Here is a 17413-nt window from a genome sequence, read left to right as displayed (position 1 = left end):
CTTGCTAGAAGACAATATTAGGCAGGTAGTTGGGGACTATGTATAGGTAGTCCTCAACTAACAATTATAGTTGAGCCTGAAATGGATCTTAAATCATTGCAGTTGTTAGTGACTAAGTGACCGGGCCCAACTCTACAACTTTTTTTTTTCTTTCTTGGAGCAGTCATTAAGTAAACACCATATTCGTTATGTGAATCCACTTTTATTCTATGGGTGCTTTTTGCTGGGAAAATAAGTAAATGCCAGAAACTGGCAAAAAGCATTAAAAAAATCACAGTTGAATGATTGTGAGATGCTGCAAAAGTGAGCCTGTTGCCAAGTGCCCAAAATGTGATCATACGACTGTGGGAAGGTGTTGCAGCCATCGTAACTTTGAAATCGAGTCATAAGTAGCTTTTGGAAGGGTCTGTTGTAACTTCGAATTGTCACTAAGTGGTTGTAAGTCAAGAGCTATTATACCTGTAGTTCCATATGCACATTAAATTTCTTATATCTCTAAGAGCTGCCTCTCTATTGTAAGTGACAAGAACTGGTAACATGGCTTCCTACTTTGGAGGTGGGAAATACCCAGAAGCTGAGGTACAAGCCCCAAAATAATTTTAATAAAGCTAGAAACAAACCTCAAACCCCATGATCCTATGCATGGTCCTTGATTTCTCTCAAAAAGGGTGATTGTTACCTCTTAAAAGTTGCCCATCCTAATTTAAGTATCATCTGACCACATTTTGTTCTTCTTTTCGTAGAACAGGAAATGTGTGGGTGTCTTTGAAGGGCACGCTTCCAAAGTCAACTGCCTCCTGATAACTCAGACAGCAGGGAAAAATGTAGCACTCTATTCTGGCTCCAGTGATCACAATCTAAATTGCTATAACATCAAAGTAAGTGTAGAGATTATGTTGATGCAACTAATTAACCAGGAGGAAAATGGATTGCCTTTTGTAACTCTGAATTCTGTTAATTTGCTCCCCGTGCCAATCATGAGTGTTAGGATTGGCACTGGTAAACCTTTCCAGACATTTTGGAGTCTTGATATTTCTTCAGCTTTGTGGATCTTAAAGCATCTTCTAAGCATCTAAAAATGTGAAGTGGCTTCCAGAAATAAAATAAAAAAACATTTTCACTGATGCAAAGTGATAATACTATACTTGGATTACAATTTAAATAATTATTTAAGCCAAATGATTTGTATAATTTTATTATTTGTACGCATTCCTTGGTCTCAGATTGATAAAATTATGGCAGTGATTTATTTACAGAAGTCAAGGCAATACTATGTGTACATTACTTTTTTTTTCTTAATAGACAAGAGAACTTATTGATCAGTTTAAACTGGATGACCGTGTGCTTTGCCTACACAGTAGATGGAGGATCCTTTATGCCGGCCTTGCAAATGGAAATGTGGTCACTTTTAATATCAAGGTCAGTATAAGATATGTAAACATGGCTAATCTCCAAGAAGAAAGGCTGCTGTATCGTGTGATAACTGAAAATGACAAATGAACATTGGAAGTTCAACTTGGATCCAACTTCCATAGTTAAAGAAACAATGGGAAGATCTACCTGGGCACAGTCAGAGGTTGGTTGATGGATAAGCACAATCAGACATAGGACTAAAATTAGCCTGGGGGAAGTAGTTACTGTGGAAGGAGTCCATGCACACTTTTCTGTTTCTTTGAATTATTTTTCTTTTCAAAATGAAAATTATGTAAGTATTTGCTATGGAGCAGAGTATATCTTAAAGAAATTCACTCCATAAAAAGTAAAGAACACTGTTTCTTAATGAAAAAAATATATTGTTTATAAGTCCAGTTATACAGGGATCTGGCGTTTGTGGGAAGGCATTCAAATAATCAGAAGGAGAAGGATTTAGTGCTGTTGGATCTGGAGGGAAATAATGGTGTCCCTAACTTGTGTTTGGGTTGTGTTTTCTTTTTTCCTAGAACAACAGACAACTTGAGACTTTTGAGTGTCACGGTCCTAGGGCAATTAGCTGCCTGGCTACAGCTCAGGAAGGGGCACTGCGACTCCTGATTGTGGGATCCTACGATTGTACAATTAGTGTGCGAGATGCCCGAAATGGACTACTGCTCCGAACCCTTGAAGGTCACAGCAAAACAGTTCTGTGTATGAAGGCAAGTGCCTTAATTCGTAACTTGTAAATGAAACTCCATTATTTTTGCTTGATGCTATTTCATCAGTTCTGAGCAGAAGTAAGATGAGAGATAGCTGCTTTACACATAACCAGAGTTTTGGGTCATCCAACTCAATTGTTGTTTGGATATTGTTTCAAAGACTTCAGATGAGCCTTTCTTAGCCCAATCAAAATAATGAGAATTGAACCTGGGATCTTCTCTTAATATAAGTATATTTTTATATTTTCCTGAATGTTTTTATTAATTGAGCTACACCAGAGATAAACAGATTTCCACTGATTTCTTCATTCCCTGTTGAGATTCTTCAGTGATATGTTCACCACTTGTTTTTCTTTTGCAACACAGTCCTTTAGATTTCCAGAAATCTCATTGTTTTCAGTATCACTTCTGATTACACCAATGCTTCACCTCTAAGATAGCTTCTTCAGTTGCCTACTGGATGCTTTCTCCTTGGATATCCCATTACCATCTTATTCTGACGATTATTATCTTCTCATATTTTTTCAGAGTCTTCCTCGTATTATACGTTCTGTTCACTAAAAATCAATGGAATTGTTGAGATAGAAGAAGCAATTTAGACTGAGTCTGACTCTAATCTTAACCTTAACCCCCCCTCCCCAAGAAATATCTATTTAGGGTCTTCTTGAATACATCCAGTAAACGGAACTCATAGTCTTCTTAGGTAACTTGTTCACCCCATCTTTATTCAAAGGACACAGTATTCAGTCCCTTATCATCCTTCTTATTGTTTCTGAATTTCTTAATGTACTGGACAGAATTGGGCATAATTCTTGGGGTGAGGTTTGACCAGTATAGATTGGAATGGAACTATTAGTTCTGCAATTTGGAAATTATATTTTTATGAATAAAGTTAAATATTGTATTGCCCTATTTAGATAGCAGCACTTAGCTAGTTTTGGAAATTTTTTTTGATTAGAATCAGACTTGGATGTGAAACAACCAGGAAATCCCATTAGAATTGAAATTTTAAAAAAATCTGAAAGAAGGCAGTAGCAAATTACTTCCCTATTATTTCCTAAAACCATAACCGTGAAATCACCAGGAATCTTAATTTTATAACTGTAGTTTTTATACTGGTTAAATTTTCCCATTTAAACATCTAACATTATTTTAATATACACTGTTACCAGGCCATTTATTCCTTATACCTATGTATGTGGTTGTTGTTGTTTTTTTAAAAGCAAACCTTTAACCAGATAGGATACCTTGACCTGAACTTTGCTACTCAATTTTTTATATTTAATTCCATGCGTGTGGCTCTTGAATACAGCATTGCAAAATTATGGTTCTTCACTTCTGTTCTCTTTGTACAAACCTCAGCTTTAATTACTGCGTTCTTTTATGCCCTTTCTTTTTATTTGTATTGCGCAATACAGATAAGAGGAACTGTTATAAATAGTAATGATTTGATTAAAGTGTGAAGATACTGTCACATTCATATTTTTGGCAATCAAATAATTTTTGATGGCAAGAGTAGGCCAAAAGAATTCAATCGAAAATCCAGAACAGTGCCAAAGTCTCTCCTGCAGGTCCAATAAAGACTTGTGTTCATGTTCAGATCAACCTTCCTCAGTGAAAGCCACTCTGAAGCAGTTCTTCCCAGGGAGATTGTATTTCAAAGGCATTTCCAACAGGAGAGACTAAATAACTATCCCCTGGGTGGGTGGATGCACGCTAGACTTTTGCTTGTAGATGCTTCAGATAGAATGCTTGCCAATATGCCGGCTGGGAGAGGATGTGGGATTTTTGGAGGGAGGCTTTGTTTGATGCTCTGCAGATCAATCAGTTGGAGATGTAAAAAAAACCTTCCCTGTAATAGATAATAGTTATTTTGAAGCTCCAGTGAACTTGGTATTGACTAGGTCTGCAAGTAACTAGGTTGAGTTTAATGCAGTTCTGTTCTAGCCGGCGCTCAGACTGGCTTTGTAATTCGTTCTCTCGCCATGATTCATTCATTGTCATTATATTGTGGCAATTAAATGTGAGAGCTGGTAAGGAATGAAGTATTTCTGGTTAAATATTGTATGTAATCTGGCTGTTGGCTTTATCTTCCAAGGTTGTAAATGATCTGGTCTTCAGTGGTTCCAGTGACCAATCTGTCCATGCCCACAACATACACGTAAGTTGTTCGAAAGTCATTTCATTTTAATCTAAGAAATTCTCCCTATCACTTTTACTTCTAAGAAAATGATTTTACTGTTAAATTAGTGTCAATAATCCGTTTACACTAATGTAATTCAATTTTAAACAAGTCTTCGCAGAGAGAAACACCTAATACTGAAACTTGAATCTTGGCTGTAGAGGTTCTGAGAAATAGAAAAAAAATTAATTGCCTTAGGAGAGTTTCCTGCGCTAATTTTTTTTTATTTGACTAGAGACCTCTCCCTGTTAAAAGTTATGCTACTAGCCCTGTTTCGTCTAGATATGTGGAAACAATGGCTTGATACAGTATTTTAAGAAGAAATCCATAAGATAGTTATTATTATATTGTGATCCACGAAAAACAACAGTAATTGAGACTGGTATTTTCATCACTAAACAATGCGGTCTTAAAGTACAACATCAGCCGACCACATCTCATAATGACAACAATCCCAGCAGCACTCCTTATTGCCATCATTAAGTAAGGATCACAGGCGACTCACAAGCAAGCCAGGAGGCAGAAGGAGCATGCTCTGGATCGTGCCAGCCAAGGAATTGACTGGTGGGGTAAAGGAAAGGAGCCTTTTTGCTGCAGAACATCGTGCCCCTCGAGCTGAAATCTGCCCCCACCCTTTTGGCCTTCCAAAAGAGCCTGAAAACCTGGCATTGCCAACTGACTTGAGACCCCGGTAGGGCCATCCCATTTTGGAGAAGGCTAGTAGACGAATACAAGATCTCTACTCTGCCTCTGCGTTGGTTCCTTTTATCCATTTTAATATTAATTTTAATGTATTAATTTTTACTCTCTGATGTTTTCATGTTTTAATCCTGTAATTGTTTTATTCTGTTAATTGTGACATTGTAAGCAACCCAGAGTTGCTTGGTAGAGCGAGGGGCGTATACAGATTCAATAAACAAATAAATAAATAGGAATGGGAATGGAATAAGAATACAGTAGAGAACAGAACAGAACAGAATAGAATGGATAAATACAAATTCTCAGATGCATCTTTTTTTATTTCTTACGCATGATGGTTGATAAGGACACTCTTTGACACAAAATACATAAAGATTGATCCCCAGTGTCTATATGAAAGTGTTCTTCACGCTAGACAGTTAACAATCTTCCTTGCAATGCTCGCTTCATTAACAATATAAACTAAAGAAGAAAAATCTCTTTTAAGATTGTGTTCTCAAAAGGAAGGTGTCTGTAAGAATTTAGTAGAAACAATCAATTTACTTGCTCTGTGCATACCCATTTATCACGATCATCTTGTTGCAGACTGGGGAGCTGGTACGGATATACAAGGGGCATAGCCATGCAGTAACTGTTGTGAACATCCTGGGAAAAGTAATGGTAACAGCCTGTTTAGACAAGTGTGTTCGAGTATATGAGTTGCAGGTAAAAATCTAACCGATTTTGCTTCAAGTGGAATGTGATAATTATCTTCGTAAATGATATCCTTTGTTTTTCTTTGATCCCAAGTGATGTATTTGTCTTCAAATACTTCATGAGTTCTGATTTAAAGCAACCCTTTTAGGTCTGAATTGGGTGGTAAGGAAGTCCTGCAGGAGTTGCACAAACTTCAGGGTCTAATCTTCTCTAGGAAGAATAGCTGCTGGGTTGTTTTGTTTTGCATGCTGAACTTACTTGCCATGAGATAACAGTGTTGCGGTGAAGTCCTAGGTTATGTACATTGCCTGCCACACATTCTGAAAGAGTGTGAGGTTATGTAGAGAATTAAATGACTTGTTTGATCACTTTTCTTCTGGGAAAGTCTATGGCTGGAAATGAGTATTTAAAATAAGCGAACTAGAATTGTGGGACAAAGAAGCAGGTTGTTTTGTTTTTATTACATTGTTTACATGCAGTTTACTGCAACTAAATCTTTAGGTATATGCTTATTGGCTTATTTTCTTTGTTTCCCCCCCTCTTTTCCACCAAGTCTCACGATCGTTTACAAGTCTATGGAGGACATTCGGATATGATTATGTGCATGACCATTCATAAGAGCATGGTAACACTTTGTTTTCCCTTTCTGTAATATTAGGGATTTTCCTCTTGTGATTATGGCTATCCAGAAATAAGAGTATTGCTTGCTTTGTAGACAGTGTTTTGCAAGTAACTTCATGCTTGGTTCCCTCTGGTTGGGAAATAGGACTGTAAAGCAATTATGAATTTGTTAGAAGTTGTATCTAAAGAGCCAAATGTCCTCAAACCCACTAGAGCAGGGGTCCTCAACCTTGGCAACTTTAAGACTTGTGGACTTCAACTCCCAGAATTCCTCAGCCACCAAAGCTGAGGAATTCTGAAAGTTGAAGTCCACAAGTCTTAAAGTTACCAAGGCTGAGGACCCCTGCGCTAGAGTACCCAATGAGGAGCATCTGTCACCTAGGGGAGGATAAGCAGGCATTTGTATCCTATATTTAGGAACATCAAACTAGTCATCTGACATCATCACTTCTCTATGTGCATAAGGAGATTTTGGATTCTAGCCAGACTCTAAGAAAAGACATAGGTCAATTCACAGATCAGAAGAAGCCAATCTAATGCCTTGCAATTGGATTGGATTCCAAACTTTTATCTGCCCTTGTGGGATGGCCAGAGGTAAGGGACTGTATTTAGTATTATTTATGTAAATTTGGTACTCCTTTTTCCCCCTTATTAAAAAGTATCCCAGTTGGATACTTTAAAACAATTAACTGTGATAAAATAATACAATTTTATCCAACTCTTTTCAACCTGTGAAAAGCATCAGATAACTTTTGAACAAACTTTAACATTTGAGATGATTAAACCAGCTGAAATCTGAAAAGCACAGCAACTCTAGTTTAACCAACAGCCTAAGTAACTAGGTTATATGTTTTTCACTTCTGTAGTAACCCAGGTGTGTGTCTTTCTTTTTAAATTGGGCACTTACCATAGAATGCCTCCATAGCCTGAATGGCATCATTATAATTTGTTATCCCATTGACTGCATGCAAAAATTATTTCCCAGGAGCAGACTAGCATCATTCAAACACTTAATGATATTTGTACTCTTAAACCACTTTGTTTAGTTACAGAACTTAATTTAATAACTCCATAGAGTAACTGAGGGACTTTATTCAATTGATGATCCTGCATTCATTGGTTGCATATTAATGTATATTTTCTAAACATTACTACTGATTTATTTGGCAAAATAGTTTTATAGTTCATACTTAGGTTTTATTTTCATAGATATACTAGCTGTTTTACTGTTATTGATATCAGGGTGTTTTTTTTTTTTAAAAAATCATACTAAAGGGTTTTTCACATGTTCAGTATACAATATGCTGATTGAATTGCTTCCCTTAATCCAACCATTATGAACTGAGTGATAAAGGAGTATATAAAAATTAATTTCAACATTTTGTTTTTTTTCACTAAATTATATAAGCTACTGTATGAAAAATAAATAGTCTAATCATAGTGGAATTTTAAATATAGTACCAGTCGCTATTGCAGTTGGTATATCCATGTCCTTTTATTCTTTTAATTCTAGAATTCTTTTTTCCCTCTTTCAGATCTACACAGGTTGCTATGATGGTAGTATCCAAGCCGTGCGGCTTAACCTGATGCAGAATTATCGTTGTTGGGTAAAGACAAAAGCATTTTTGCTCTTTAGAATGAAGTTCATGCAGTTGTTTGTAATACTTGAAACCTGTTGAATCCACAAAAAATGTAACATAAATAGGATAAAAATGTCAACAAAACTATATAGTTGAAACAGTTAAAATTGGAGTTGGGCAGTTATAAGAAATTCCACTATAAAAGGCAGGCTAGGCACAAGGTACCAAATATTATAAATAAACTCTCTAAGCCAAGTTTGAATCCGATTCTTTACCTACTAATGGAAAAGAATTAGTTCATTCCAGGTTCCAGATAAATCTCAAGTAGCCTTTAAACTCCTAGGTTTAGTCTTGATTTAAGAATGGCCAAAAATGTTGACTCCACCCACTCTATTCTTGGGGGGAGGGGAGGCTCCGAAAGATGCTGGAAGGTCCATCTGCCCATCCCTAGATGACTTTCATTTACATCCTACGGAAGCTGTTGAAAACAGGACTCTTTTCACTAGTTCATCATCCCCCCATCAGGGCAAGGGAAGCATACTTGTCAGATAATAGAACTGTTTATGTTGTGAAGGCACTGTGATGACAGTGAGATGTAAACCTCACTCTTCCTGGTGGAATCCCCTGGGCAAATGTAGGGCTTCTGGTACTTTTAAGTAATCAAAGTATTCTCAAGAGAGACAAGCCAAGTGTGGTATGGAAAGTTGAAAAAGCAGGAGCTGTGCCCGTCCCCTTCAAGCAATCCTTATGTTAAAATGGGTGCTTTGAGAAGACCAATACTTGATCCCTCAGTTCTCTCCCATCTTCAGCATGGAGGAACATCATAGTTCCTTCATATAATGTTGTATTCTGAAGCAGAAAGTGTCTGATAAGTGGATGAAGTGTTTTTTCTTTTTGGATGAAAGGTGTAAAGATCTTGCCTGTAGTGTCTTAGAGGGATGAAACAAACTTGGCACAATTGCTGCCAGGTTTCTGTTCAGAAAACTCAAGACTATAAATGTGATGTAAAACTATATATGCTCTCTACATGGGGCTGCCCTTGAAGACCACCCGGAGGCTTCAGCTGGTGCAGAATGCAGCTGCACGGGTTGTGATGGGAGCTCCCCGATACTCCCATATTACACCCCTCCTGCGTGAGCTGCATTGGCTACCAGTTGCCCTCCGGGTGAGATTTAAGGTGCTGGTACTTACCTTTAAAGCCCTACATGGCTTAGGTCCGGGATACTTGCAGGACCATCTGCTGCCGGGAACAAATTCCCATCGTCCAGTACGCTCACACAGAGAAGGCCTCCTCAGGGTACCGTCAGCTAGGCAATGTCGGCTGGCGACCCCCAGGGGGAGGGCCTTCTCTGTGGGAGCGCCAACCCTATGGAATCGGCTCCCCCCTGAGCTTCGGATAGCCCAAAACCTCCAATCCTTTCGCCGCGGCCTCAAAACACACCTGTTCCACCAGGCTGACCTAGACTGACAGGCATTTTAATTAATTTATATTTAGTATTTTTAATTCATTTTTAAATTCTCTAATTTTTTATTGCACTGATGTTCTCAATTTCATTTTATCTTGATTTATGTACTTATTATATGTTTTGTTGTTAGCCGCCCTGAGTCCTTCGGGAGATAGGGCGGGATATAAATCCCATCAATAAATAAACAATAAATAAATATATGTAATGTCTTTCAGAACGACCAAAAACTTCACGTTTAACATATGACTCTCTTCTTTTTCCTATATGTGGATTGAAGTGGTCTTACAGTTTTGGTTGCTTCTGTCCTATTCCTACTTGCAGTGTCAATGGAGGATTGAAAATCTTTGTGTTACACAAAGCTGTGCAGTATAGTGGTTAAGATGTTCTAAGACCCAGGAGACCTTGGTTGCTCCTTGGATGATTTGGGGTCAGCCATTTTCTCTCAACCCAACTTATTTCAGAGTTGATGGAAAAAAATTCTGAATGGAGTGCTGTGGACAAAAATGAATGAATGAATGTACCATTTATGGTTTTACAGAGCTAGCTTTTACTAAGTCATGCTAATTAAGGTTCCTCTAGTTCAGTATTTTCTTATTTTTCTCTTTTTTAGATTTATGAACTGTAGAAAAATGGTTCCATCCTTAATGTCTCCACTAGCTTTTAGCCTGTCTTCTGTTACTGGTTTTATGTCATTGCTATTCCCTCTTTCTAACAGTTTTGTTTATTTTCTTTATCAGTGGCATGGATGTTCACTTATATTTGGAGTTGTGGACCACTTGAAACAGCATTTGTTAAATGACCACACAAATCCAAATTTTCAAACTCTGAAGTGTCGCTGGAAAAATTGTGATGCCTTCTTCACCTCCAGAAAAAGCTCCAAACAGGTATGTAGCAAAGAAATTGGATAAAAGGTGAAAGATGAAGTAATTATTTGGGGTGTGGTCCTTGTAGCTTGGGAAGAGAGTGATCTACAAAAACTTTAAAATAATAATAATAATAACAACAACAACAACAACGTTGGAAGGGACCTTGGAGGTCATCTAGTCCACCCCCCTGCTGAGGCAGGAAACCCTATACCATTTCAGACAAATGGCTGTCTAGTCTCTTCTTAAAAACTTCCAGTGTTGGAGCATTCACCGCTTCTGGAGGCAGGTTGTTCCACTGGTTAATTGTTCTAACTGTCAGGAAGTTTCTCCTTAGTTCTAGATTGCTTCTCTCCTTGACTAGTTCCCATCCATTGCTTCTTGTCCTGCTTTCAGGTGCTTTGGAGAATAGCTTGACTCCCTCTTCTTTGTGGCAGCCCCTGAGATATTGGAACACTGCTATCACGTCACCTCTCATCCTTCTCTTCATTACACATACCCAATTCCAGCAACCGTTCCCTATATGTTTTAGCCTCCAGTCCCCTAATCATCTTTGTTGCTCTTCTCTGTACCCTTTCTAGAGTCTCGACATCTTTTTTACATCGTGGTGACCAAAACTGGATGCAGTATTCCAAGTGTGGCCTTACCAAGTGGTATTAATACTTCACGTGATCTTGATTCTATCCCTCTGTTAATGCAGCCTAGCACTGTGTTGGCTTTTTTGGCAGCTGCAGCACGCTGCTGGCTCATATTTAAGTGATTGTCCACTAGGACTCCGAGATCCCTCTCGCAGTTACTTCTATTGGGCAAGGTACCACCTATATTATACCTGTACATACATTTTCTTGCCTAAATGCCTACATTTTCTTGCCTAAATGTAGAATCTTACTTTTTTCACCATTGAATTTCATTTTGTTAGATAGCACCCAGTGTCCAAGTCTATCCACATCCTCCTGTATCTTAAGCCTGTCTTCTGGAGTGTTGGCTATTCCTGCCAGCTTGGTGTCATCTGAAAATTTGATGAGTTCTCCATCTATCCCCTCGTCCAAATCATTGATGAAGATGTTGAAGAGCACTGGGCCCAGAATAGAGCCCTTGGGCACCCCACTACACACTTCCCTCCATGTAGATGTGGTTCCATTGAGGATCACACACGGAGTACAGCCGGTCAGCAGGCTATGAATTCATCTGGTGGTGATGCTGTCTAAGCCACATTTTTCTGTCTTATCAAGTAGTAGGTTATGGTCTACTTTATCAAATGCCTTACTGAAGTCCAAGTAAATTATCCACAGCATTCCTCTGGTCCACTAATTTTGTCACCTGGTCAAAGAATGCAATAAGATTTGGCCTGGCATGATCTGTTTTTGACAAACCCATGTTGGCTTTTAGTAATGACTTTGTTTGCCACTAGGTGTTTGCTGATTTGTTGTTTGATTATTTTTTTCCAGAATCTTCCCAGGTATTGAGGTCAGGCTGATAGGTCTCTAGTTTCCTGGATCTATTTTTTTCCCTTTTTTGAAGATGGGAACTACTTCAGCTCTCTTCCAGTCCTCTGGTAGTTCCCCAGTGCTCCAGTATCTTTGAAAAATATAGTTGAGTGGTTCTGAGATCACATCTGCCAGTTCCTTGAGAACCTTGGGGTGTAATCCATCTGGTCCTGGTGATTTGAACTCGTCTAGGCTGGACAGGTGCTCATTTACCATTTTCTTGCCTATCTTAACTTGCGTTTCTATTCTGTTTTTTATGGCACTGGTTTTGGTAGGTTGGACTGTTTTTTCCCTTTGTGTAAAGACAGATGCAAAAAACGAGTTAAATTGTTCTGCTTTCTCCCTGTTGCTTGTCACCTTCTTGCCACTTTCCCCCACTAATGGACCAATCATTTCCTTAACTTTTTTCTTGTTTTTTACATGTTGAAGGCAGCTTTTTTGTTGTTATTTTTGACTTTGGTCACAAGCTTTAGTTCATTTTGAGCCTTAGCTTTCCTCACTTCATCTTTGCAGGCATGGGCTATTTGCTGATATTCTGCCTTAGTTATGTGCCTCTCTTTCCACTTTTTATACTTATCTTTTTTATCTTTCAATATGTGGGGGTTTTTTTGTTTTGTTTTTGAGAAAAAATGGTGCACAATTAATTGGCAGTCCTGTTGCCACTGTGTCATAAGTTGAGAGGAAAATCTATTCCTGATGTAGTGTCATAAATGTCTGGTGCCCTTGTTACTCTGCTGTTGATTCTTTGATAGTGGTAATTGGAAAAGAGACCAGTTTAAGGGTCTTGGTCTACAATTCTCCTATTCTCTACAGACTATAGAAGTACTAAAAAATGTACTAGCTGTTGACATATTTATATTCCCTTCAGATTCCACCTCTTTCCCCGCTTGTTCTGTTCTTTCTTTGTGAGCCCAGCAGCATTCTTTCTGTCATCAATTATTCTTCTCAGGCCTTCATTGGATTGCTTTATAAGATATTTTTCTGTCATATATGTTACTTACACATTGGTCATACACGTAAATTACTGTACTAAACAGTTCATTAAACAACTAGTGAACATATAGAACATGTCACAAAGACCAATCAAAGCTAAAGCTGCTTAGTAAAAGCATTGGGGATGCTTTTAACTTGATGGTCAGAACTTAAAGATGTAAGAAGTTTAATAAGAAAATTTCAACTTTGACTAGTTGCCATCCCAAATCTTGGATGTACACTGGCCTGGTCATTGATGTGTTTAATTTTTTTTATAGGTTGTTGGAGTATAAAAATCTGAGCTAATTGAAATCAACTCTCTCTTGTTTCTGCTTCTAGGATGCAGTGGGACATATTGAGAAGCATGCAGAGGATGATAGCAAGATTGACTCGTGACATTTTTCAGCCTCCCATATTGGGAAGTATTTTTTTATATACACAAGAAATTTTACATGCCTTGTCCGCCTCATTCTTTTCTTTTTCCTCCTGGTCATCTTTGGAGCGCAAAAAGAACACAAGCCTTTTTCTGTTTTGTCTACAGAGACAGGATCTATTCACAGCTCTGTAGAGAAAGGAATGACAGTCATGCCAAGAAGCTGTTTATACCATTCACTTGTTGGGAAAAAATCTACTCTTCCTCGTGCATTGTGCTTATCTATTACTAGACATTCAGAGTAAAGTTTAATAAACCTGGGGCCCTACATATATGTGTTTTAGCCATCAGTTTTCATGTTACATGTAGGATCCCCTGTTAATGTGTGTTTCTGGCTTTGGAGTATTTTAATGTTAATCCAAACATTATTGAACACATGCTAGAAATACTACCTGATTGTTGAATTCCTTTTTTTTTTTCTTCCTTACTGAAGTCTTTGAGATACTTTGCTGTGGGAGTAAACAACTGGCTCGTTGTTTGAGTTACTTTATATTGTGGCTTCAGTTTGAAATGTGAAATCTACACAACTAATCACATTTGTACTTGATTTTGGGGGGGTATGCTTTGGCTCTAAAGGCTCTTAGGGTGGCAGAGAACTTACTGTTAAGACAGCAGAATACCTGTTTTCTAATACTGTAATTTCCCAGTTATTTTAGGAGTACTAGACACCATAATACAAACACCAGTGAATATAACTTATATTAGTCATTTTTGGTTAGGTTTATACCCAGTGCTCTCTTGCCACAATATTGGGACTGGTTTTTTTTTTTGATTCTGCGAATTTCAAGTTATGAGCATTCTGGCATTTGAAGTAAGTGAACTTTTACGACATTTTTACTTGCTTCATCCAGCTAAGCCCATGAGAATCCTGTTCTTTGCAGTCAGCTTTTTGACAAGCATCTTGTCTCACAGCAACTGAGTAACTTCAGTTCCTGTAATTGCAAGTTATTCAGCTGTTGGGTGCAAACTGGGACGATTTAAAACCCAAGCAGAAGCTGAGACTTTTGCATGTCTTTTGTGCTGTCATTTAAGGGAACAAAACCAAGCAGCGTGACAAATGCAAGAATTTTTTTTTTTAAAAAAAATGGCATATGTGTTTGTGAAGGAAATGTGTACATGGTCAGTACTGTCTGGGAAAGTTGGTGCTGCAATTTGCGGTTTTCAGAAAGTGGTTCCCTATTTAGATTTCATCTACTGTTTGTGACATCAGTTCTGGTTTTTCCTCCACAGAGAAGCTAAAAGCTTCATTATTAGTCTAGCAGTATCTGACTGTGAGCTTAACTACAGAAGACAATGCATACATATCAGAAGAACAATTGGTATTGTAATCAACCTTTAAACAGAAAAGCTAATTCATGTATAACTTAGTGACTTGAACAGCTGGAAGAACAAACCAGTTGGAAGTGGCTGTACATGATTTCTTGACAACTCAGATAAGCTATAAAGAAGTTTTGATTCTGGTCCTTTCTTTTGACCTTTTGCCATGTTCAAAAACAATGATCGATTCACTGGTTATCTTCTATTGCCAGGACATCTTGTTCTGTAGCTTGTGTGTGATTTCTGGGTAATAGTGCCTCCTCTTTTCGTGACATTGTTGGCATCTGAAATCAAACAGCCTGAAGGAAACCCTGAAATGCTTACTTGAAAGGCTGCAAAAACGATCATTTTCTAGGTAGCCGAATATCAAATGACATTTAAAAATATAGCTCATTCTTAACTGAATGTGTTTGAAGTTAAATTACAGAAGTAGGAAGTATTTTTTGTGAGGAAGAATATATGGAGTGTGTTATTAGTTATGTGAACGGGTGAATCTTAATTTTGCATCCTCTTCCAAGTTCCTTTTTCAGTATTTTAACTGGAAGAGGATGGTGATTTGATACGCAATAATTTAAATGTTCTTTTGACATCAGTAGTTGCAAGTGATTGATAACTTGGACTACTTTGTGTTTTTTACTGTTTAATACTGTATGTGTGTTTGGGTGTGTATGTGTGTGCGCACATTTAAGATAAGTGCGTTTTGGGATGCTTTCATAATTTGGGTTAAAACTTGTTCAGCAATAAAAGTGTGGCCAGGTTTTATTAGCTGGTTCTATAATATATGTTTTTCTTAATGAGAAGAATCGTTGCAAATGAGGTCACATGCACATAACTTAGAAAGTTAAACAACTCCTCCTTTCAGTGTGTTGCACTGAAGCTCCACCATTTTTTCACGTGAAATGTAAAATGTTCTCTTGCGATTCAGGTTATTTGTTTGATTTGAGGTTGTTTTCTGTACTTATACCTCTTTAGTTGGAAATGTAAGCATGCTCCTTTAGGTTGCTCTAGAAATCTTGATGCAAAGAGAGCAAAATGGAATTTGCTGATTATTGATAGAATGGTAAGGTAGATGAGATTGTGTACTTTGAGGAACGTCACATTCTGGAAGGTTTTTCTCTTACTTCCTCAAATATATTAACTTTTATCTTTAGAAGATATTTATTTTGAAAGAAAGGAGATAGAAATAAAGTGGCCAGAGTGAATTGCAGAGTGTATTATTAAAATGTGTGAGAAGTGTTTGGTTTTGTGTGCTGGCTGATGTCTGAGCAAGTTGTTGCAGGTTGTATATGCAATGTATTTGGATTGCATGCTAACATATTTCTCCAGTACAAGAGGTGCGTGTTTTTAAAATGCCATTAGGTTTTTGTGTTTGTGTGGTGAACGTGTTTCTTTACATTAACGGCTCTGCTGTGGAGGACTGTTGTGTGTATCAGCTGCCGTAGAATTCAGGTACTTGGCTGGTTGCATTTTTGTCCCACTAAATAGCAGAACACCTGCAAGTATCCCAGCTTCTGTTTGCCCTTTGAGACACTACTGGGCTCCCTGGACTGAAACATAAAAGCTACAACATCTTAATAAAGTGGCAAAGCACCCATCTTAAAAAGTCTGGACTGCATCTTAAATATCTAATGACATTTTATCTTCTTTTTAAATGCAAGTTGGGGGTTTTTGTTTTATAGTGCACATGTTCATGTTCAAAGACAGATACATTAAATATTAGTATTCAGGCAGCCAGCAGCTAACTTTCTCTAAACACTTGAGTTTCCTAGATAAACTATATTTGTGAGGAATGGTTTGCACAGAACATATAAGCAGGTACTCCATATAGTACTGTGCATTAATGCGGCTAGAAGGTCTCAAACAACACAACATTTAAGACAGGAACAGATTCCTGTAATAGCAGAAATACCAGGTGGGAAAATAGCATATTAACTCTGTTGTAACTGTTTAACTAGCATCTTTTCTCAGTTTGTTCCAGTGAAGGGTTTAGTCTTTCCTTTTTGCTACAAAGCTGTGAATTAGATAAGATAAACAGCAAAAAGAAAATAAAATAAATTTACTTTATCCCAAGAGAGTTGTGTAGTCTATTTTTTCCCAGATTTCACTTAATAATTTAAATACGTCATTTACTTTTGAGGGGAAAAAATGGGAAAATGATTGTTCAGCATCTAATTCAGTGCTTCTCAGCCTTGGCAACTTTAAAAAGGTTCCCCAGTCAGCCATAAGGAATTCTGGGAGTTGAAGTCCACATGTCTTAAAATTGCTGAGGGTCAAGTTCTGTACAGTCTCTGAAGTATAGCAAAAAGGCTTTTTGAAAGAATCTTTCTTTAGTATGGAGCCTGTTTCACTGTTTTTTTTAACCCAGCTATTCCACGTACCTCAAAGGTCAACTTCCCAAAACCACAATTACAAACAAGCAAAAATATTAGATAGCAAACCTTACAAATTCATACAGCCATCTGTTAAAAGAAAACTGGACCCCTACAAGTAGCATTTTTTCATAGGGTTTTTTAAAATCACGTTTCATAATTTTAACCCAGCAGAACAAGTGAAAGAGCTCTCATTTATTATGCAACTTTTGCCACATTATCCAAAACAATGGAACCATTGTTTGCATGGTATTTGCTAAAATGGGATGGGGGAGTACAGTTTCCAAACAAATGTAGTCATAGCACTAGAATCACAGTTAATCCTCTGTGAAAAATGTCTTATGAAAGAAGTTTTGTTTATATGTCAATACAGACTTCTATAAAAGTTCTACTGCAGACATGTCAAACACAAGGCCCGGGGGCCAGATCCGGCCCACGAAGTGGTTTCATGTGGCCCGCAAAGCCATCCTGGAAACAGGGAGGGAACGGCCCCCACTGCCTTGGCCCTGGCCCAGAGACCCTCCTTCTGCCAGAGACCCTCAGATCTGTCCCACTCCTGCCCAGGCCCCCATAGGCACCCTTGATGCGAACGATGT

The 17413-nt window shown here is 37.9% G+C and overlaps 1 protein-coding gene across 2 annotated transcripts in view; it reads left to right on the top strand.

The window, feature by feature from the left end:
- Positions 1-13401, top strand: part of ZNF106 (zinc finger protein 106) — a 45804-nt gene extending 32403 nt beyond the window's left edge. For both annotated transcript variants that reach the window (XM_081312593.1, XM_081312592.1), the window contains 9 exons: positions 744-878; positions 1303-1419; positions 1941-2132; positions 4231-4293; positions 5599-5718; positions 6263-6334; positions 7866-7937; positions 10114-10260; positions 13038-13401. In XM_081312593.1, coding sequence (XP_081168719.1) covers positions 744-878; positions 1303-1419; positions 1941-2132; positions 4231-4293; positions 5599-5718; positions 6263-6334; positions 7866-7937; positions 10114-10260; positions 13038-13094 — 975 coding nt within the window. In that variant the 3' untranslated portion in view covers positions 13095-13401. The remainder of the gene's footprint in view (positions 1-743; positions 879-1302; positions 1420-1940; positions 2133-4230; positions 4294-5598; positions 5719-6262; positions 6335-7865; positions 7938-10113; positions 10261-13037) is intronic.
- The last annotated feature ends 4012 nt before the right edge of the window (positions 13402-17413 follow it).

Source organism: Vipera berus (genome assembly GCF_964194415.1).
Source record: "Vipera berus genome assembly, chromosome: 1".
Taxonomy (NCBI): domain Eukaryota; kingdom Metazoa; phylum Chordata; class Lepidosauria; order Squamata; family Viperidae; genus Vipera; species Vipera berus.
Note: the sequence above shows the minus strand (reverse complement) of the source record. Positions and strands in the feature narration are given on the sequence as shown.